This window comes from Megalobrama amblycephala, linkage group LG20 (assembly GCF_018812025.1).
Source record: "Megalobrama amblycephala isolate DHTTF-2021 linkage group LG20, ASM1881202v1, whole genome shotgun sequence".
Lineage (NCBI taxonomy): Eukaryota > Metazoa > Chordata > Actinopteri > Cypriniformes > Xenocyprididae > Megalobrama > Megalobrama amblycephala.
The window spans coordinates 31,008,397-31,032,529 of record NC_063063.1 but is presented as its reverse complement, the minus strand read 5'-3'; the positions used below and the strand labels follow the sequence as shown (position 1 = coordinate 31,032,529).

At 35.1% G+C, this 24,133-nt stretch overlaps 1 protein-coding gene across 4 annotated transcripts in view; it reads left to right on the top strand.

Annotated features, from left to right (window-relative positions):
- pax2b (paired box 2b) overlaps positions 1 to 4,397 on the top strand; it is a 37,842-nt gene extending 33,445 nt beyond the window's left edge. For 2 of the 4 annotated variants that reach the window (XM_048170914.1, XM_048170913.1), the window contains one exon: positions 1,173 to 4,397. In XM_048170914.1, coding sequence (XP_048026871.1) covers positions 1,173 to 1,291 — 119 coding nt within the window. In that variant the 3' untranslated portion in view covers positions 1,292 to 4,397. Of the gene's footprint in view, positions 1 to 1,153 lie in introns of all 4 variants that reach the window. The other 2 variants (XM_048170916.1, XM_048170915.1) reach the window with 1 other exon arrangement.
- The last annotated feature ends 19,736 nt before the right edge of the window (positions 4,398 to 24,133 follow it).

Sequence of the window (24,133 nt, the reverse complement as noted above, 5' to 3'; positions counted from 1 at the left end):
AATGTAACAACAATGTAACAACATAACATAACAAGTTAACATAACAGCGTAGCATAACATAACGGAACAATGTAACGTAACATAACGTAACATAACGTAATGTAACACAATGCAACGTAACATAACGTAATGTAACATAATGTAACGTAACACCAAGTAATATAACATAACCTAATGTAACATAACTTAACGTAACAATGTACTGTAACGTAACATAACAATGTAACATAATGTAACGTAACATAACACTATGTAACAACATAACATAACATAATGTAACAACAATGTAACAACATAACATAACGTAATGTAAGTTAACATAACATTACGTAACATAACATAATGTAACATAACTTAACATAACGTAATGTAACAGAATTTAACGTAACACCAAGTAATATAACATAACCTAATGTAACATAACTTAACGTAACAATGTACCGTAACGTAACATAACAATGTAACATAACATAACATAACATAATGTAACAACAATGTAACAACATAACGTAACACGTTAACATAACAGCGTAACATAACATTACGTAACATAATGTAACGTAACAGTAATACATAATATACATAGATAGTTAAGCTAAGCAGTTGAAAGAAGATCCCAAATGAATTTAACCATAATTGTAGTAACTTGAACTGGTTAACAGGTTATTTATTTGTTAGAAATTAGTTAACAGTCCCACCTGGATCTTATTGATTTTCCGGTCTAAATCGATTTAATCTAATTTTTTTTGTGGTATTATGCAGTGAATATTCACCAATCATTGCGTAATTAATGTCAGTGTGAATGTTTTAGTGCACAAGTTAAATGTCGTAAGCCATTAAATGTTAGTTGAAACAACATGAAATATATTTGTGTAAACAACACTGTAAATAAAAACAGCACTTTGTGTTCACAATTGTGTTAATCAGTTCAATTTGATTGTGTTGTAATTCATGGATCATGCTAAAGTACATGTTATATGCAAAAATAAGACAAAATTGCAAGTTATTGCAAACAATGAAGGAATTGGTGGAATTATTAATTATTGTGAAGGACTGGCATACATGAAATCAAAACTATATCATGCTTAAAGCAAATATGCAGTCACTTTCATGGTGTATTGAAATGGTACATTCCTTTCTTATTAACTTTCAGGTTCCCCCTATTATTATAGTGCATCCAGAGGCTCCGCCCCCCCAACTGCTGCCGCTGCATATGACCGCCACTAGTTACCACGGAAACCAAATTAGGCGGCACGCCCATGGACTCGGACTTCATATTCTGCCAGTGTGAGCAGTGGAGCTGATTGGACAGAGTGGTTTCATGCGGTCACATGATGAAGAACAGACCAATCAGGAACAAAAACATCTCAACGACAATTCAGCCATTCACACACGTGACGAGGGAAAACTCTTAAAAAATGAACAATAAATGTATATCTCACGGACTGAGGGTAAATATGATTTTTAAAACGTACAATGGAATTAACATCTGCTTTTGTAACACTTTTATATTTTGTCCTCTCATTTATATTCATAGGCATTCATACTTAAAGTGGTTCTTTTTGTTAGTTTGGATAGACACTGAAATGAACAATATCGCCGTATTACAAACGTAAAGTCTTGTTCATTTGTAAAAGCATTTCAGATGCTGTCAGTGTGCTGATAATGTACTTTTCAGTGTCTATCCAAATGTAAAAAAAATGTCTATGTACCTACACTTCATTTACGAATACCTACAATACGAACACATCTGGAGAGTCTCTGACAAGGAAAACCTTTCCAACGCATGGTAGCAGATTCTCCTAACAGGTTTCTCTCTCGGTGTGTGTCTGTGGACTTCGCAAAAACGAACAGTAAAACTCACACGGACTCCACTCCCTATTACTCAATACAGTGTGTACTCAAACTCAGCATGGAAATAAAAGCAGACCTACTCCTCCCTCTCAACGCCAGCAGAAGATTGCTAGCACACTTCTGTGAGAAACAATCAGATACAAACTTGAAAGAGAAGAAGCGAGGAGACAAATATTTCATCAAACAGAGAAAACTGACCTGCTGTCAATCCTGGTACTACTGAGACCAGATTTGATTATAAGTGGAAATACTCGAAGATGCATTTTTTGTATGTCGTTTTTATAATGACAAGGACACTACAGTATGCATGGATTATTTTCATTCATTATGCATTTTTTAATGTTTATCATAGATCAAATTATGTATCAAATTCTCAGGAGGGAGTTGAATCGCGACCACTTATATGATAGTTTTACACCTGATTCACTAAGGCCACGTACACACTGCGGTTGTCAGTTCACCTTTTAGTGCTTAATCCTGTTCTGTACACACACTTCAGTAAAATACAGGAGTGACAAACGCATTCTACAGCCGAATTAACTCCCGAAAAATACAACTGCATTTACTGAAATTCTATGCAGTGTTCACTGCTAGTTGTTAATGACATTTTTTAACATGCATCAGAGATGTCTCTATGGATATGTTCACACTGTGAGCCTTAGATCAGATTTTTTTGTATAGCTGTATTGTGGCCAATATCAGATTTCCAATGTGAACAGATCATGGTTCTGAACTGATCTGCATGCGCAAAAGAACGATACAAACGCGGTTGCCAGGTTTTTACCACACAATCCACTCAATTGCTTCTCAAAACTAGTCCAAAACTAGCCCAATCGCTTTTCGCGGAGTTAAATACCGCATTAGTGCGATCGCTTCAGTCCATGGAGTTGCAAAACAATCAGCGGCAACAGTGAAAAAGTAACCCAATTGTGCGGGAAAATTGTGGACTTGGCAACACACACAGCGTGCTGTCATACTGAAGTAAACACAGAGGGCCAGTGTTGCCAAGTCTGCGGTTTTCGCGCAGAATTGGGCTACTTTTACACTGTTGCCACGGGTTGTTTTTCATGTCCGCGGGTTGAATCGACCCAAAATAACATAATATTTATCCCCTGGAAACGCAAATTTTACCCTCCGGTAAGTAATTTTTACCGTGGGACCCCCCTGAAATGTGATTGGACTAGTTTTGAGGGGCAATTGTGTGGGTTTTGTTTTGAAAACCAGGCAACCCTGTGGAGGGCATTAAAGTAAGTGATTACGCGTTTATTTATAGTGTGATCTGCCATGGAAGCCAGCGAAATTACGCGCAGGCATTCGGCATAACACAAATGCTTTATGCTGAAAATAAGACCAAATTATCACGACTCATTTCTGTTCACTTTAATAACTACATAAACCCAATCGCTTTATGAGCGAGCTTAAACAACAAGCCCAAAAACACTTATAATGTTTGATCATGACGCTCAAGCATAAACAGTGTTTAACATTTAGTTAAATTGCTGAAAATAAGGAGTGTTTTGTCACTGTAATATCACTTTGGTCACAATAACGGATTCCAAACACGCCAGACGGCAGAACGTCGCTATGGTTTCCAAGCTGTCAATCATCGCAGTTTTGAGAGCGAGTCGTGTTCCGTACACACATGTAACGATAATTTAGGGGATTCACTCCCGCATTTAAATGCGGTTTTCACTCCTGAAACTTACAGTATGTACATGGCCTATAAGAATCGGGAAACACTGTACTGTAAAACAGTATTTCAGCACATTTAGCACCTGGTTTGGAGGTGGTTTGACAGGTGCTGAAATACAGATGCAAAAGTGGTTTAGTGAATTCACCCCTCAGTGTTATTTTTTGCACTATGGGTTGTGCTCTTTATGAGATGGCTATGAATATCTTCAGTGAACTTACTCACTCTTCAGTCAGATTGGATGCTCGGTACGAGTTTTTAAAGCATTTGAGAAAAAAAACAAACATGTACTACTGATCAGATGAAGCACTTAAACCTCCAAACGTGTTTACAGAATAGTTAGCAGCTGTTCAATTAATCAACAGATGGGTTGGTCACTGGTTATCGGCTTTATGATTTACTTTTCAGAACTCAAATACATTTTGGGATCGTCAAGCTGTTACAGTTCAATGCTTTACAACAAGTGCAATTCAGCAAAACATTTTTCATAATCATGTACTGTACACTCCAGTTCTGACAAACAACTTTCGTTTTCATCAAATACGTTACAGTTGAGAGAATGTACTTGTATTACATTTGCCAAAGACTTTTTGTTGATGTGTATTTTTTATTTACAGTCTGCTGTCGCATTGTACAAACAGTATTATAGTAAAACATCTTCAATATATGTACAAATCCTATGCAGAGCAAAGAAAAAACTGTTGTATGCATAAACTATAAAACTACTGACATGTTTGTTTTGTTCATTATTTATGTTATTTTGTGAAATAATAATTTTTAAAATAATTTTGTGTGAAATGTCATTTCTGTACTGTAAATACATTCTGATCAAATCTGGTCCGTCTCTCTGGTTTCATCAAGCATCTCATCTTTAAAATAACTTACAGTGTGAAACACACATGGGCTGAATACAAACAGGAAGACTCTGATGTCTAACATGAACACTAAAATTACTGACAACCAGAAACCACTTTAAAAATATCCCAGACTTCAGAAACAAATGCCTTGTAATGCTTATTTATAAAATTAGTTTCTCGTTATTATCTCGTATAGTATTTAGTATTTGAACTACTATAGCACAATCAATAACAATGTGTAATGCAAAAGGGAATATTGCAGGAATTTTACAAGATTTACCAGTCATTTCTTACAACAATTATCTATCATCCATCCTATTTGTTAGTGTACAGTACACTCTTAGACAAAAAATGCATGCCTTAAAATAGCTTGAATGAAACTCTACACCCTTGCCTCATTTTTTATACGTGGATCAATGAATATGCAAATTAGCCCCGCCTCAATTTACACACGCAGCTCAGAGATCCACTCGGTCAACTTACTGAGGTAAACGCTGCACAATTTTATCGCTTTTTACAACGTTGGACACAAAGGCAATTAATATGATTAGCCTTTTGCTTGACTATGTTATCAAACAACTAATACTGTGTTGCTAATGTTACACAAACCATGTTCACATTCACAAGTCAAGAAAGCTGCATGCTAACAATCAATATCCTTAGAAATGCTTTGAACAACTCAGAACGTCGGTAGAGAAAGGCATATAGTTCATCATAAGTCAAGTCAAGTCACCTTTATTTATATAGCGCTTTTTACAATGCAGATTGTATCAAAGCAGCTTTACATTGATAACTGGTACATAATTTGGCTGCACAGCAGCTCTTAAAGAATAGTGTCAATGCAGGCAGATCAAAGCACTGTTGAATAAATGTCAAGAATACTATTGAATATCAAATGTCAAGTGTCCCCAACTAAGCAAGCCAAAGGCGACAGCGGCAAGGAACCCAAACTCCATCAGGTGACATCAGGTGGCAAACAAGTGGCAGATAGTTGTTAAAATGGAGAAAAAAAAACAAACAAAAAAAACAAAACAAAAAAACCATAACATCGTAATATACATCACATACCCGCAATATTGCTAAATCTACCAGAATTTTCATATCAACAGAAATATATAGTGGGATAACTTGGATTCTCTCGAGACTCCCCTGCTAGTTCGCTGTTAATGATATGCTAAAGCCCGCCCACACATTGACATGATTGGTTACAAGGTAGTTTGTGACGTCAGAAACACCGGCAATTTTTTTTCATTGCAGTTTAGTCATTACAGTGCAAGTTAACACAAGTAACTAGTAAAGTAATGCATTACTTTTAAATTTACAACAAAATATCTACAGTTACAGTTGAGTTACTTTTTCAAATAACGCAAGGTACTTTGTTTTCCTATTTATTGACTGACAGCTCTCCTGTCCTCATGTTGAGAGAAATCTGGAGTACGCTGTGTGAACATGATTGTTGTGTAGTGTTGTTGTTGTTGTTGTTGTTGTTGTGAGCATGCATTTACTCATCTCACTTGCACAAAAACAGATTCAGTATTCCTCAAAATGAATAAAAACAGTAAAATGCAAACTCAGAATATTACGAAAACCAGCAATAATTAAATAACACAAATATACTTTGTGTATTTAATCTCACTTTATGAACCAATGTCTTTGCTGCTGAACTTCGATGATCCAATTCAACCATAAGCAAAAATGAATTTAGATGAATGAATTTAGATTTTGTTTGGTTTTATTGAAGTATGTTGAACGTTCTTCTCCTGCATCCTATTCTTCTGCGAAAGGTTTGAGCTGCGCCCTCTACTGTACAGGTGTGAATCTGCATTTCCTTCAGCCTGAGGTTTCGTTTCACTTTTGGCGTGAAAGGGCCTTTACATTTGCCAAAAATCGATCTTTTAATTATTTGTTGTTAAAAAACACACAAGCAAGCCTAGCCCAGGTTTTAATGCATTACTTTCCATAAAAATAAACACAAATAGTTACTTTTTCTGGTAGTAATGCAATACTGCAACTTTTAAAAGTAACTTTCCCCCAACAATGTTGACAACTATGAGAATGTGCAATTACAGAACAGGCCGTGTGTTAGTCTGTTAATAAAATTTACCATTAATTCACTTTCAGAAGCATTTTTGAGGCTCTCCTGAGAATGATCCCCTCGAGGCTTTATAAACACCTCAGTGCTTAATGGACTGAATTCTATTTTGTTTATTCACAAAAAAAGTAATTAGGAAATTTAAAGATGAACTTCTTTAAGAGCGCGGAATGTGGCTGGGAAGAGCTCCAGAGAATGTTTTCTTTATGATTTGGATCACCGAGCATATAAAATGTATAACCTTCTCCAGGCCCTGAAAAGCAGAAGTATTATTTCGAGAAATGGGGATGAATTCAATTAGCGGAGACCTCACAAAAAGATGCATTGAGGCAGTTCTGCAGGAATTCTCACACATGCAGGATGCAATGAATTTTCATTGGAAATAAGTTTATCCCATTTCTTAATCCTGCAGGCTTATGGAGAATTGTTTTGCGCTTCATTATTGATTATGAATAAAGGAGAAAAGAGCAGAATGACTGAGGTAAGTTCATTCCACTTGAACAAAATCACTAGCCCTAGGAGAGATATTTTTATTTGTCAACAAAATATGACCGTTAAACTACTTCCTCTTAGAAAAGATGAAGCCTTTTGTTGGCTTTTTTACAATTTGGAAGGTTTTCTTATACTATTTAATTATTAATACACTATATACCTACTATATACTTCAGTCAAAATACCATACAACAATTTTTATTCAAATGTTTTTTAATTATTATTTTAAATTAAGGGTAAGAAGTGCCCATATTACCATGGTAAATCTGTGTAAGGGTTTAGCAGACAAGATAGTTGCAAGTTTACTTTGTAGTCTCATCTCTTCAGCTGGTGTTTATCTCTGCGCTCCCTTGTGTAGCATCTCACATGACCATTCTGTCAGCCTCTAACTGTCGTATATGTTTGTCATTCAGGCCTTGTTAGGAGAAGAAAAAATCCACTGTTGACTCCTTCCCTCCCTGAGCGGAGAATTCCCTGTGGTAAAATTATTCCATTTAGATGGAAACTTTTTGTCACTCCTGTCTAAATTGGCATTTCTGGCTCTTTCACTGAAACCAGTAAACTGTGAACCTGGATGCAGCTGTCAATCAAACGGAGCGTTACTTCAGCATGCCAGATGACGGCGATACGGAGAGAGGTGCGAGCTGATTGGCTCTCATCAGAACGGAAAAAAAAAGCACCTGCCACTGTCAGAGCTTTTCAAATGCAGCACACACACACACACATGCACACAAATATCATATAGACTGTTTGACAGCTGCCTTGTGATTATCTATAGTCTATCCATCTTGTTTTGCAATGCGGAAGTAAGATATTTTATCTGAACGTGTGAGACTTCCAATTCATTTGCCACTCTCTCCACCTTATTTTGCAATGTGGAAGTATACGCTAAGCTCTTTTCTTGTGTGTGACGTGAACTTCTGATTCATTAGTCGCTACAGGCTATAACTGGAATAGTGTCAAAAGTAATGACTTTGATACCACGTCGGTACTGACTTTGAAAAAATGTGACGCTATTATTCGTAAACAGCTCTGATTGGTCATTGTGTTCACACGCTCATCAGATATGTCATTAACTTAATGGGTTTATAAACCTTAAAAACTTACAGCTTAATGATCTGAGAACCTGCTGCATTAAAAAGCTGCATAATACATATAGATACATGGGTCAATTTTTTTGTCCAAAGGCCTTAATAATAATAAAAAACAAAGATATGATATCCAACTAGATCTCTTTTATTGAATCCAAAATTTTAATTATATTTTGCTACATATAAAGGTATTTTAAAGATTTTGAAGTGTCAAAAGGTCATTCGGTTTAACCGTTCAATACAGCCATTTCATTTGTGATTAAAATATGTTAAAATGTAATAAATGTATATATTTTTTATTCTGGCATGGTTTTATAACATCATATATCAATATAGTGCAAAATGGTATTAAAATTGTGTAGAAGTCGTTGCTTTGTTATGAGAAAGAATGTCATTTGGAGTAACCAATATAAAGGGATCATTTTGGATCAAGTCATGTGGTCAATATCATGTGACAGGATGTGACATCATTCAGACACCTGCAAAGGAACACATGGTTTTGAAGCAAAGTAACTAACTCTCTTTTAACCAAAAAATTCATGTTTTCACTTGAAACATCAGGTCATTCGGTACAACCGCTATAAAACATGGAGAATGTTGTAATATTTTAAAAACTTGTACTAAATATAAATTGTTTGATTGTCATTTTGCTAGCTAGCTAGATATCTGCTTGTTAGCATTGTTTGAAAATATCATCATTCGGTATAATCACAAGTGTCATTCGATAAAACCGAAATTTTGGTTAAACCGAATGACTTTTTTGGTGACAAATTTTGTCCATCTTGTAAAAAAAAATGACAAAAGCAGTGTTAATTGATTATAAAAACCACATAATCTCATTGTTAACACTTAACAAAACTCCATCTCCATTAGTTTTTTTTTTACACTTTAAAAAAACCTTATTCGTCAATGACCCACATACATACATAAACATAATTTACTAGCAATTTCTGTACACCATTTTTCCCCAGCGCACATACAAACATACCATAAATTGTACTAAAAAGATCAATCTAATCAATCTAGAGAGGGTCAAGTTAATTAAAGAATTTAATCTTGATTATTTTTTCTTATATAATTATATTATATAAGATCTTATATTATTTTTACTTTCTACTTATCTTACAAAGGTGTAAATTATAATAAATGTCTGAACATTTCTTCATATTTTTTTTAATGACAGTCTAACAAAGGTGTCATTTTGATGAATTAACAAGCCATGCATGATTCAAACAATGTCATTTTAGCAGCATTAGTTTCCCATCAGGTCATAAATGTGTCTCAGTTTCACAACCCAGTGCACACCGACCGCCAGTTAACAACGTCTATCCACAGCTTGTTTAAAATAAACCACCGTTACGGCATAATTACAGATTTCGTTATCAGGTTCGTCCTCTCAGTGAATCTCATAAGCTCATTTTCATTGTGAAACGGAAACAAAGAAAATCATGTTTCATGTGTTCCTATCAGGAATAACCCAACAGCAGAGCTGTCACTTTAATACTGAGAATCTAATTGGATTTGGCAATAAATAATGGGCCTCTTAAGGAACCATCATGCCCAGTCGTGGCCCCGCATGGTGCTGGGCGTTAGCAGGGCGTCCCAGGTGCCTGATGGCTGAACAACAATTATGGATGATTTTTGACTGAGGAGATGCGAGGTCTTCCAGGAGGATGGAGATAATGAGCGAACATTCAATGATCGGACCATCTGAAGCAATGCATAACCAGAAAAAAAAAGCTCTGAGCTGCTTTGCTGTCGACTGCATCCTATAGCTAAAATGAATCCTCAAGTAACTTGACTTTGAACACTCTACATAGACAAGTATTTCCAAATGGAGCAAATCATCACAGGTGAAAGTTGTTCACAGTCAATACAGCAAAAGAGAAGGAGAGAGAATTAAATGACTCCAGCACTGCCAACGTGCTGCCCAGTCCATCCAGTGCCAAACGTTTCTCCCTCACCACTCAATAATTAGCCCTAATGGCTATTGTGTGATACATGATGCAATTAAAAGCTAATGTTATGCACGTATGTGATTACCGCAGGCAGAATGACAGGCAGTCAGGGGTCCTGAATGTCAACACGCGTGCTGCATTAATCGTCCAGTCACGTGATCTCTCCAGAGAACTCTCACAGTTATCGCTTCGGTCACAGTGAAAACTTCGGTTTGTAGTCTTATTACTGAAATTTAAGAAATAGTTCACCATCCATATCCATCTCTTATATGAAATACAAAAATCTAATGCATTAAAAAGTACTGTAAAAAAGTGCACTGTGAAATACAAACAATTTAAAAGGGGTGCTTGATTATGATTTCACTTCTTTAACTTTAGTTAGTGTGTAATGTTGCTGTTTAATCATAAACAACATCTGCAAAGTTACGACGCTCAAAGTTCAATGCAAAGGAGATATTTTCTTTTACAGAAATCGCTTTTTAAGGACTACAACAAACAGCTGGTAGGGACTACAACAAGCTTCTTCCCAGGTTGGTGACGTCACAAACCCCAAAATTTACATAAACCCCGCCCCCGAGAACACACAACAAAGGGGGTGGGGCCATGTTGGACTGCTTTAGAGAAGAGGAAGAGTTGTTGTAGTAGAGTGTTGTTGACATGCCATCATTTTCAATGCTGGATGTGCACAAAAGATTAACATGACGGCACATGCTAGTCAATGAGTTGAATCAACTCCACAACAACTACATAAATGTATCCACTAATCATTCAGAAACATCTAAAAGTTGTAACTTCTTCCTGAGTCTCTCCATCAGTGTCGACTCCGGTTTGAACAATGTAAGGCTGAACACCGTTACTGACAATCCTCATTTTGGCTGCGTGAGATTCTCCAGCTTTGTTGTTGTTGAGCTGTTAAAGCTCCGCCCTCTTCTGGAAAGGGGGCGGGAGCAGCAGATCATTTGCATTTAAAGAGACACACACAAAAACGGCGTGTTTTTTCTCACAAATAGGGGCAAATTTGACAAGCTATAATAAATGATCTGTGGGGGATTTTGAGCTGAAACTTCACAAACACATTCTGGGGACACCAGAGACTTATTTTACATAATGTAAAATGAGCATTATAGGCCCCCTTTAAATAAAAGTTTCATAAAATGCATCCAAACGATTATATTACTGCAGTCTGCAGCTCTCAAATCTCATTCTTCATCCTGCATATTCATTTTGGCATGTTGTGTTTGGTGTAAATGAGAAAAAGAAAAATAAGATCCTTTTTTACTACTTTTTGCCCTTTTCTGATGCTCAACAGTGTCCATCCTCATTCATTTTGACGAATGAAAAACAGCGGTGTGAACATCCTACCTTTGTTTTCCATGGAGGAAGATATCATACAGGTTTAGAGCAACATGAGGGTGAGCAAAATGATTTTAATTTCAATTTTGCCTGAATTATCCCTTTAACAGGGAGAGAAAGAGCAGAATGATCAACCTCCATCCTCCCACTCTTTCCTCCTGTATATCTTTCCTCTCCTCCCCCTCTCTCTGTCAGAGTAAACTCATGATGAATTACCCTGTCAACTGAATTCATTCAGGGACCAATTAATCCAGCAGAAATAAACTAGAGCCATCAGACACAGAAAAACCCAGAGCAGAGAGAGAGAGAGAGAGAGCGAAAACCAGGAGCTGTGGTCTTTAAGAAAGAAAAAGAGGAGAGAAGGAACAGAGAACAAAACTAGCAAGTGTTGCTCTTTCAGAAGAAAATTGCAAAAAAGCCAGTGGTCTCTAGGGACAGCAATGGAAGTTAGCCTGACAGGAGTTGGTCATTTAATGCTTTAGTGCACCGGAGACAGGTCCTGTCATAGCGGACAGTATCGCGGGAGTCCCCTGGCACTGCCTTTATTAATTATAGCGAACAGAGCGGGGGCGTCCCACAGCCAAACACAGATTCTGTCACTTTCATCCCCATCCTACTCACTTTAAGAAGGGAAATTTCCTCATGTGCTTTGGAAAAAATGTTTCACACTCAACATGAACTCAAATAGGGTCACTATCAGGGTGTGATAACCAGGACCATGTTGCATGAGCTTCCATCCTCCATATGGCTGATGCCAGCGAGAAGGAAACTCAATAGGGTTGTTGTCCAACAGTGCTGCCTGAAGTAAGTTCCCCTCTATTGTGTTGAGGCTGATCAGGGAGTGAATATTTCATGGCTCCTTTTTCTGTTCCTGCAGATTACGGGGCGATCGGACAGCTGGAAGGCAGCTGAGTGTGACAGGTGTCCTTTACCTGGAGCAGGTGGGTGGAGACGCTGCACCTGATTACAGACGCCTCCACCTCTTTATGGGTTCTGTCGCTGAGATCAAGAACATTTTACCGGTTCATTTTACATCTGGGAGACTATTAGTGTAAGGGATATTCTAACTTAATGTTTAATATTACACTGTAAACCCTAACGCTCAAAATACTTAATTGGCTTGAGTAGGACAAACTTAAATTAAACAAATTACTTCAGTTATGAGTATTTAGAACTTTCTTTTTCTTTTGAGTTCACAGCACTGACATATTTAAAGTAAACTGAACTGTTTCATTGTTTTGAGTTGTATGAACTCATTTCTTTTAATTTAGACGAACTTAAGTTTAACTAGGATTTCTATTTCTCAGCATGCTTTGCTTTGCACTTGAAAGGAAGCGTAAAAGCTAAATTAAGTGTTTTATAATGTATAATGTATTGTGCAAGATTAATGGTAAGGGAGATTTAAGGGAGGTTTGTTATATCTAGCAGAAAATTTACGTTGAGATAACCTGATAATTTTAAGTTAAATGTATAAGTTAGTGTACTCAAATATTTCAAGTTAAGAATAATAAAAATGTATGAGTACAAAAAAAATCATACTTAAACTTTGAGTTTCTTAACTTAAATTCTCATTTATCTTTTTTGAGTTCTGACAACTTATTAGGGTTTACAGTAAAGTAAATAACTCATTTGATTTGTAAAAACTCAAAATAAAAAATGTTCATTAACTAAACCTTTTGTTAATTGCTATCAAAATGTATGAGTTAGCTAACTCAGTATTTCAAGTTAGGAGAAATTAACATGCATGAGTACTGCAAACTCAGAACTTGATAGTTCTGCTTACATTTTTTTTTTTTTTTTTTTTTTTTTTTTTTTACCTGAACTTTTTTGAGTTAGCCCAACTTGTTTAGGTTAACAGTGTAGGTTTAACAAACATTTATCAGAGAAATGAAACAGGGAAAGATGATTATGCATCTATGTCACGAAATGCACACAGACAAGATGGTAAGATCCAAGCGCAGCTTTAATGGGGTAATCCAAAACGTAATCCAGACACAGGCAAGGGTCAAACTCCACAGAAACAGTCCACAAAAACAGAAAACCAGAGACACAAAGTGCATGTAACACAATACAACGAACCACAAACAAAGGCAGAAACAACTGAGTATAAATAGACAGAACACTAATGACAAACTCAAAACAGCTGGTGCAATGAAGGATAATGAGTCCGGGAAGTGGGTTATGGGAAATGAAGTTCCGAAAGGTGACAAAAGTCCGTGTTGGAGTGCCCTCTAGTGGTTAACTGGGGCACTCCAACTGGTGGTCATAACAATCTATCACACCATTTTGAAAGTACAACCCTAAACCTTAAAGTCAACATTAAATAAATGTCGTAACAGACCCCATTTACTGTAAATTATTAATATGCATTCCTGCTCTTGTTGTGATTCATCAGTACACATTGAAAAAACATGTCTTTAATCCTTCATGAAAATATAATAACTTGCTTTGCCTCTTTTACCACTACAAAGTGGGATAATTTAAACTAATTGCCAAATAATTATCTAAATCAACTCCTAAAAGGTGCATTTTAGTACCTTAGAGTAGTAATATCAAAGATATACAAAGATGGTGCACTCATATTACTATGAATGGGTGAAAGTGCAACGCGCAATATGGCGGAATAAGCTCCGCCTTCTAAATAAAAGAGCCAATTGCTAATCGGTAAAGTCATCGCATCACTGCAGCTGCTGTCAGCGTTCCGAGACGTGCGCTTATGACCGCACATGCACATTAGCTGGTCCAGCCTGAACAAAAGAGCTTTTTTAATGCTTTTTTAGCATATATATTCATTGCTGATTTCAAATCTAACATTTAATCGTAAGCTTGGTGAACAGCTTTGGAGAATTTGAGATTTCCCCATTCAAATGGATAAGAGCCAGTACTTGCATGACTGAAACACCTGCCCAAGAGACATTTCAAAGATGGCAGCCGAATGAAATGACTTGCCTTAAAGGGACTTTGGTATTATATACTCTTAAGGCACTACTATGAACTTTTACAGGTAAATAAAGTACAAAGATGTCCCTTTAAGGGTACTGCCCGAGAAAAAAGCAGTTGTATTCCTAAAAGTAAAATTTTTGCACTTTTATTTATTTTTATTTTTTATTTTTATTTTTTCTGGGAGCGTACTTTAATAATGTATTATCATTCTCAAATCTGGTATCTAACAACCACTTTTCACAATCCAATTAATTCCTAATGGATACAATTAAGTCATATCCAGTTTCTTCACTTAGAAATGCACCCCCAAACTAAATATTGGGGTCACAAAGATTTTTTTTTTAAATACATAAATACTTTTATTCACCAAAGATGCATGAAATTGATCAAAATTGACAGTTTCTAAACATTTATAACGTCAAAAAAGGTTTCTATTTCAAATAAACGCTGTTTTATTAAACTTTCTGTTCATCAAAGAATCCTGGGGAAAAAAAACATATCACGGTTTCCACAAAAATATGAAGCAGCACAACATTGATAATAATCAGAAGTGTTTCTTGAGCAGCAAATCATCATATTAGAATGTTTTCTGAAGGATCATGTGACACTGAAGACTGGAGTAATGATGCTGAAAATTCAGCTTTGATCACAGAAATAAATTACATTTTAAGCTGTTTTGCGATAGACCTATGAGTGTCTCCTTGAAATCAAACCCTTGATGTTGCTAACTTCATTCTTAACTACAGAAACAGCTCTTGCAGACTATCTCTAATGTTGCTGAATGCTAATATTCCCTTCAATACTTTAACTGTTACACCAGCTGATCAAAAGGCAAAAAATACAACTTGTAGAGCCGCTGAACAGAAGAAGACAATGTGCGCTCATAGGCTGCTCTGCTGCTGAATATAATTAATTAAACAAGTCTAATTAGGAATGTGAGAGCAGGTGCAGACTGTGGGTTGACAGCACAGCGACTGCCGATGGAAAAAACCTCGGCGTATAAAAGGTACAGCGTGACAAAACAACTTTCTGTAGTTTGTCATGTGAAACCTCAGAGGAATACAGCATGACAGAGAGAAAAGACCTCGGCAACATGCGGGTCAGCTGTAGACGGTTTCGAAGCACGTTAAATACACGTCTGCGCTAGCGAGGTGCTCCTCAAATCATTACACACATATGCTCAACATCGCGATGGCTGCTAGAGCTCGACTGATCATAACATGATGCAACATTTTCTCAAGAGGTTTGCGTTCCATCATCCAGCCAGGTGCTACAGACTGTCATTGTTATTCTTTGTATAATGACTTAAGTTTCTGGTGTACATGAAGCCTTATGAAAAAATTAGGAAGTTAAAAATGTTTTAAGTTAAAATGCTTTTGTAAAGTTTTATGTTTTGGTCAAATATTTCAACAAAGTTTCTGATTGTTGTCATTCATGAAATTCAAAGAGAATTTACACTAGAGTAACTACACATTCAGTGCAATGCAACACTTTACATAAAATCCCATTAATAGTTAAATTAAATGGATTAACGAACATTAACTAACAATGGGAAATACATTTGTTACGGTATTTATTAATCTTTGTTAACATTAGTTAATGGGTCAATGATGTGACGGGTCATTTTTTTGTCCAAAGGCCTTAATAATAATAATAATAATAATAATAATAATAATAAACAAAGATATGACATCCGAAGTCTGTAAGGTAGTACAACTAGATCTCTTTTATTGAATCCAAAAGGTTTCAATTATATTTTGCTACATATAAAGGTATTTTAAAGATTTTGAAGTGTCAAAAGGTCATTCGGTTTAACCGTCCAAAGGCCAATACAGCCATTTCATTTGTGATTAATGTATAATTTTTTTATTCTGTCATGATTTTATAACATCATATATCAACATAGTGCAAAATGGTATTAAAATTGTGTAGAAGTCGATGCTTTGTTATGAGAAAAATGTCAGAAAAAAATGAATTTCATTGATGTCATTTGGAGAAACCAATATAAAGGGACCATTTTGGATCAAGTCATGTGGTCAATATCATATGACAGGATGTGACATCATTCAGACACCTGCAAAGGATCACATGGTCATAAAGCAAAGTAACTAACTCTTTCTTAATTATTTGAAAAATTCATGTTTTCACTCATATGCATGCCATGAAACATCAGGTCATTTGGTACAACCGCTATAAAACATGGAAAATGTTGTAATATTTTAAAAACTTGTACTAAATATAAAATGTTTGATTGTCCTTTTGCTAGCTAGCTAGATATCAGCCTGTTAGCATTTTTTGAAAATATCATCATTTGGTATAACCACAAGTGTCATTCGGTAAAACCGAAATTTTGGTTAAACCAAATGACTTTTTTTTGTCCATCTTGTAAAAAAGGACAAAATCAATGTTAATTGTTTATAAAAACGACATAATCTCACTGTTAACACTTAATAAAACTTAAAAATTAATTATATCACCATTATATATATGCAACTTTTGATGTTAAGTAATGGTAAATGTTGAAATTAACATTAACAAAGATTAGAAAATAATTTAGAAGTATTTTTTCATTGTTAGTGTTAACTAATCTTATTATAAAGTTACCAAAATGTGATACAAAAAAAATCTGCTTTTGTACATCAAGAAAGAGGTACAATGATAAAACAAAGGATCATGGAAATAATATAATGTTTTTAGGGGTTTTATCTTTTTGACAGTGGAGAATGTAAATTAACCCTTTAATGTCATAAAATGTAATTTTTTCTGATATTATTGACATGAGGTTTTACAGGGGTCTTCTCTCTGATCTCACATTCTGTTTTATAGACTTCTTGTCAACAAATGACAACAAAAATGACAAAACGACAACAAAAATACTTCCTACATGTTCCCTCACATCAATGACCAAACTCAAATCATCAACTCTCATTGTAAATGACCCTGTTACTGAAAGTACTCGGTGTGAATACTTAAAATGACCTTAATTTATTTCTTAATAAATATTCCTGTGCTTACTGTGCTTGATTCATCTATGCATGTAAATCCAAATGGGAAAAAAGTGTAATATTACCAAATATACGCAAGTTGACGTTTCATGTTGACTGTAAGAAGTTTGGTTCTCTGCAGTCTTTCAGCTGAAAAGGGAGAGCAGTAAAAAAGGAGAGCTGGTGACAGAGAGTATTTTGTGTGTTAAGAGACAGTCCAGTTTGTTTAAGTGCACCTAAGAGAGAGGCCACGCTCCATTTTATCACAATTTGCTCCCTAACAGAGTACAAATGTGGCATGTGATGACAATAATGAGGCCTGATATCTGAGAATGAGTGTGCTTTGAGCAGAATAGCTAAACAGAGAGAGAGTTTTCTGCAGAGGCCATAGACTTTCTTTTTAGACACTCATAAAAATAAAGGTTCCAAAAGGGTGTTTTCACAGCAATGCCATAGAAGAACATTTTTTGGTTCCAAAAAGAACCTCTCAGCGAACAGTTCTTAAAATATCCATTTTTTTTTTTCTTTGCTTGAAGAACATTTAAATAGTCTAAAGAACCTTTTATGGAATGGAAGGTTCCATTGGTGTTCCAACGGTTCTTCATGGAAGCAGAAATGCCAATTACCTTTCTTTTTAAGAAATACAACCTGCTTGCTTACTAAAGAAATATATAGGCTATTTGATTTGGAAAACACAAAAAAAAAAATTAAGTTAATATTAAAGGGGACCTATAATGCCCCTTTTCGCAAGATGTAATATAAAAGTATCTGGTGTCCCCAGAATGTGTCTGTGAAGTTTCAGCTCAAAATACCCCACAGATCATTTATTATAGCTTGTCAAATTTGGGTGTGAGCAAAAACACGCCTTCTTATGTGTGTCCCTTTAAATGCAAATAAGCTGCTGCTCCCGGCCTCCTTTCCAGAAGAGGGCGGAGCTTCAACAGCTCACGCTTCGGTTGCCAAAGCTGGAGAAAACTTGCACATCTAGGGAGCAGAATGTCATTAGACTTAGCCAGCCACCTATAGCAACTACATAGCAACACCCTGCCAACCACTCAGAACAGCCTAGCAACCATAACAACATCATTGTGATAGTGACTTTTGCACAGGCAAGCACCAGAAAAAAAGACCTTAAAGTATAAAGTCAACCACAAGCAATTAGACTAGTCACTGCACTGAAAAACTGCTCGATATTTTTTGAGTGTGCGAGTCAGTTGTGGCTAGCACTCACATTGATGTTTTTTCTTTCCTTTTAATTATCAAGGGATGTTTCACACCGTGAATCATCATTAGCCTGTCTGAAGGGCCACAGTCAGAGGCTTTCGCTGAGGTAAACGGCACAATTAGCAGCGCGGGGAACGAGAGGAGTATTCAATTTGACATCCATCTGTCTTGATCCATCTCTTTTGATCATGTGAAATGCTGAACTAGAGGCTTTAACATTCAATTACGGTCATCAGGTTAATCCTGAGTAAAGTGTCAATGTTTTAATCATGAATTAGCAAACTCTGGTGAAAACAGCTGGCTCCAGGTGGCGGCAGGGCTTTTTCCCCCCAACATCTGATTGAATGATTTGTCCTCATTGAAGAGCATAACTAGTTATAGATTTATTTACTTATTTATTGAATGCCATATCAGCAGTAAAGGCTATTTTCATGGCAAACTCAGAGTAGCAGAAATTAAAATAATCATAATAACAATAAAACTTAAATAAATCAATACAACAATAAATAAAGAAAATCATGAATAATAATTTAACTTTTCATGCAACATAGAATTCACATGTATAAGATGGAAAATTAAAAACAAAAATGGGGGGGGGGGGACTAGGACTAGTTGTCAGCTTTTACTAGGAATATTCAATTTCTGCATACACTGTAAAAAATTTTAAGCCAGTACAACAAAAAAAATCTTGGTACTAATTTCCCCTAGCTTTTTCTTGTTTACTCAACTTTTGTAAATAACAGTTAAACTGACTGAAATTAAGTTGTCAGTCATACAAAAAATGTTTAGTTGAGTTAACTTAAGATTGTTAGTTTTCTGGAGAGGTCCAACTATTCTTTAACAAACTTTTTTAAGTTGGGCCAACTCAACATTTTTTGTCTGAAGAACTCAATGTCTTAAGTTGAGTGAACAAAAAAATGCTATTGGAAATTGGTACTAAGAAATAATACATTATGGGTGGAAACTAAAATAGCATTGCCCAAGACAAAAACTGAAAACAGCCAGTTAACACAACAAAGCATTTATTCCAAACAGCAATTTACTTTCACAAGCATGTGTAAGGCAATTAAATGAAATTTGTGTATTTGAGTCCTTTTGGATACTCAATGTTTAGCGCATAGAGAAGTCCAAAGAGTACCATGAAAGCAGTGGGAAAGTCAGGTACGTCCTCCACAACCACAGTTGCCTCCAGGATGATGGCGAGGTTTTGACATCTCTTTGTTGCCTGCGAGAGATTGTCCTCCATGACTTCAAGAATGCCCAGTTTCACTCCTTTTGTGTACGTCTCCTCTAAATCAGTGTCCTTAGAAATTATATAAATGTCATGAAAAATGGTGAAATACAAATATAAAAATTGCAAACAAAGCATGGCATTATGTGCTAACCTGACGTAAATACTTGATGAAAACAAGCCACATGCAAACCATATCAGGAACTTTATTAAATATAACAACGCATTTAATAAAATAACAGTAATCAATGAAAATATGAGATGAACAAAAAGCTGAAAACCTACCACACAAGTCTTTGATATTGCATCTCGCTCCCTGAGGTACAAGGGGAGTCCCCGTAGAGCCGTAGAGTATCTGTGTGATACAATGTCTGTTGTCTGTAAGAGAGAAATAAATCATTTTAATTATGATTTACTTCTGCATGATTACTTAAAGGGATAGACAAAAATTAAAATTAGCCCATGATTTACTCACCCTCAAGTCATCCTAGGTGTATATGACATTCTGTCATATGGCCATCTGTCTGAAGCTAGTTATTTTAGTTAATAAAGTTTTAAATGTGGATATTTCTCTCAAACGAAAGCATTGCTTCACTTCAAAAGGAGCACTTTTATGATGGATAGATGCACTTTTATGGACTTCAAAACAGAAACAGCCATTCACTGCCATCATAAAGCTTGGAAGAGCAAGGATATTTTTTGAATGCAAATCAAATTTTATTCATCTGAAAGGAGAATATCATATACACCTAGGATGACTTGAGGGTGAGTAAATCATTTCATTTTTGGGAGAACTAACCCTTTAAAGATCATTGAGTGTCACTGAATGTGTATTAGGGATGGGCAAAGGGTCAGAAATGAAGTGGGGCTTAGGGCAACAACAACAAAAAATAATCCACAAAAACTGATTACAAAAAGCCTAAAATGTAATCTATACATTCACAATCTTTTAAAATGAGTGGTTATATCTTTAAATCTTTATAATTAATGTGACAGATTTTTGTGGCAATTATTTTGTCTTTGAGCACCCAAAAATATATAGAATATCTTTGGTTACTCAAAAAGAGTAAATAATTGTCACAAAAGTGTCACATTAGTATAAAGATTGTGCCTAATAATTTTGCACGCACTTCGATTTTCTGATCATATTCTTTTTCCAGTAACATTTTACCAATTCCAAACCACATTAAATCTTAACTACTATTCATTTTGTATTTAATCATTTATAAGTGATATATAATTGTTCATGAAGGCTGGAAATGAACCACGCCTTATATTCAAGTGTACATAATTACGAGGCCCCTTTTCTATTACTGATACAATTAGCAAAAAGAGATTTAACTCAGACTGAAAAAAAAAAATAAAAAATTAAATGTCCATGAGAAGGATGCAATACTAATGCAATACTAGAAATTGCAGTTAAGGCCTAACCATTGGACAGTGAAATGCTCATTGGGTCAGACAGAAGCAGGTAGAGAAGAAAATAAATGTTAACTGCAAAAGAATTAAGAATTAAGGTGAAGAATTAAGTGTGTAACCATCAGGAACAATTTAGTCTCCAGCACCACCATTTTCCAGAACTGCAACCTACCTGGAGTCTCCGTGTCAGGATCTCAGAGACTTAAGTTTTCATCTTCCAGAATTTTTCATTTTTAGTCTGCCAGATTCTGGAAGATGAATTCTTCAAACATCTGTCTATAAAGCCCATAAAAAAATATGGATTCTTCATCCAACTTAAATCTCTGAGATCCTGACACACTTCTGGAGACTCCAGGTGGTTGCAGTTCTGGAAAATGGTGGTTCTGGAGACCAAATTGTTCCAGGTGGTTTCACACTTAATTCTTCACTTTAATTCTTAATTCTTTTCAGTTAAGGTTTCTTTTCTTCTCTACCTGCTTCTGTCTGACCCAATGAGCATTTCACTGTCCAATGGTCATGCCTTAAACTGCAGTTTCTGGTATTGCATTAGTATTGCACCCTTCCCATGGACATTTAATATATATATTTTTATGTAAAAAAACAAACATACAAAAAAGTCTAAGTCTAATAATTATGCACACCTGAATATAAGGCATTTTTTTTTTTATTTCCAGCCTTCACAATTATATATCACTTATAAGTTATTAAATACAAAATGAATAGTAGTTATTAAGATTAATGTGGTTTGGAATTGGTAAAATGTGCCTGGAAATAAATGATCAGAAAATCAACGCACCTAATAAGTCTGCACGCACTGTATAACCATTAATTTCAAAAGATTCTTAAGTATAGGAATCATACCTGCTCATCAAAATGGTCCAGGACCATTTTCATTTCGTCTCCAAGGTCTTTACTCTTTGCTCGATACATTTTGATGATCCTTTGGAACTCTGTGCAAACCTGAGGAAGTGAACGGAAAAAAAATCTGTTAACATTTAAATCTATATGAAGACTTCAGATGCAAAAGCCTCTAAGTGCCATCTGAAATTTTCTTCTAAAATGAGCATTTTTATCAAACTCGTATGTTTAGGTTCAGTAATTTCACTTTAATGGCAATTAATAGGTCCTTTTCATTTCCATTAAAGTGAAATAACTGAACATAAACATACAAGCTTATTATTAAGAAAATTTCAGATGGCACTTAGAGGCTTTTGCATCTGAAGTCTTCATATACAATCAGGACAAAATAATATATGGACAAAATGTAACTTAACTGTTACTTGTTCCTCCAAAACGAGGCCAGGCCATCTTTCTTTGATGACAGCAATGGTTGCTCATTGACTATTTCTTTTCTCCTGAGAGGAATGTAGTTTCCATTTTTCCATTTTTTCCAACGAGGCAACTCAAGTCATATGCACGACTTCCACGTGCAATTTAACTGTGCAGAAAAATCCATCGCAACAAAAGACAAAAACTTAATTATTAAATGTAACTGGATTAAAAATACAACTAGATTTAAATATGCAGTAATGTTGATAACTTACAAAGAAAAAGCAGCGGTGTCTCTATTTTTACCATCGACTAATTTAGGAATATAGAACATTATCCAACTGAATAATTTAGGAATATAGAGCAACAATCATCAAAAACCAAATAAGAGCACTCACCATAAATATTCCTCTGGATTATTATCACCCACGTGCTGTCTCTTCTTCTTCGGCCGTTTGCTAACCTCTTCTAAATGTTTCTCCCATATCTCCCGCATTAGAAAGTATACGTTACTGGGGGCGTGGTTTAGCGCGAGAGGAAATGATAACGTTTATCGGAAAACATGCTGATAATTGCTGATATAAATTTAACAATTCAATAAAAAATTAACAGTCCACATACTCAGTTCGCAAACTATTGAGATGAGAGCATAGACAGTAAAAGAGGATGAGAGCATTGGCGCCCACTACACTTGTTAACGAAACTTCACAGTAAAAGTCTTCCTCCAAGGGTTCACAATTGAGCACAATATACTACTACTAATAGTAGTAGTAGTAGTAATAATAATAATAATAATAATAATAATAATAATTATTATTATTATTATTATTATTATACTAATTTTATTATCATTGTAAAATAATATTATTTATACAGTATCCATACTTTAAATTATAATAATTATAACAATAATAACAACATAAATAATTTATATATAATATTTTAAATAATTATTATTAATATTAATTATTATTATCATTATTTTACAATAATAGTATTCAATTACTATTAATTTACAATTATACATTAAGCTCATTTAACTACGTTAAATGATATAACTAAGTTATAAATAAGTAAAATAACTAAACACCAATTTTTCTTCACTGTCCCATAACCAAATGGTTGCATTTTATTCTAAAATTTGCATTTGCTTATGGGAGGGCAGTTCCCTAAACGAGATTGACTTAACTCAAATAAATAAGTTAGCAGAAGTTTTTTGGTTGAACTTGCAAAGCTTTGTTCACAAAACTAATCATTTTAAGTTTATGGAAAAACACCTGGATTGTGTTGAGTAAGTGTATTAAACATAGTTGTACTGACTTTTTCATAGATTTTTGCTGAGCCAACACAACAAAACCAGTTATTTGAACTTTTTTCAAGTTGGGTTTTTTACAGTGTAGGGACTAATAATAGTATATATATAAAAGTATATATATATTTAGACAATTTCACAGCAAATGCAAACGCAGACATCAAGATGCACAATGATGAAATTTACATCCTGTGCACAATATGTAGTGGCAAACAGAAAACCAAAGCATTCTTTCTGCTTAAGCTTTACTGTTATTCTGTATGATTTGTGTGTGTTTGACGTCCACAGGTGCAGCAGAGTCATAAACACAGCTGGTGTGATTCAGTCTTTAAACTGACCCACTCCTCACACAGCCTTTCTAACC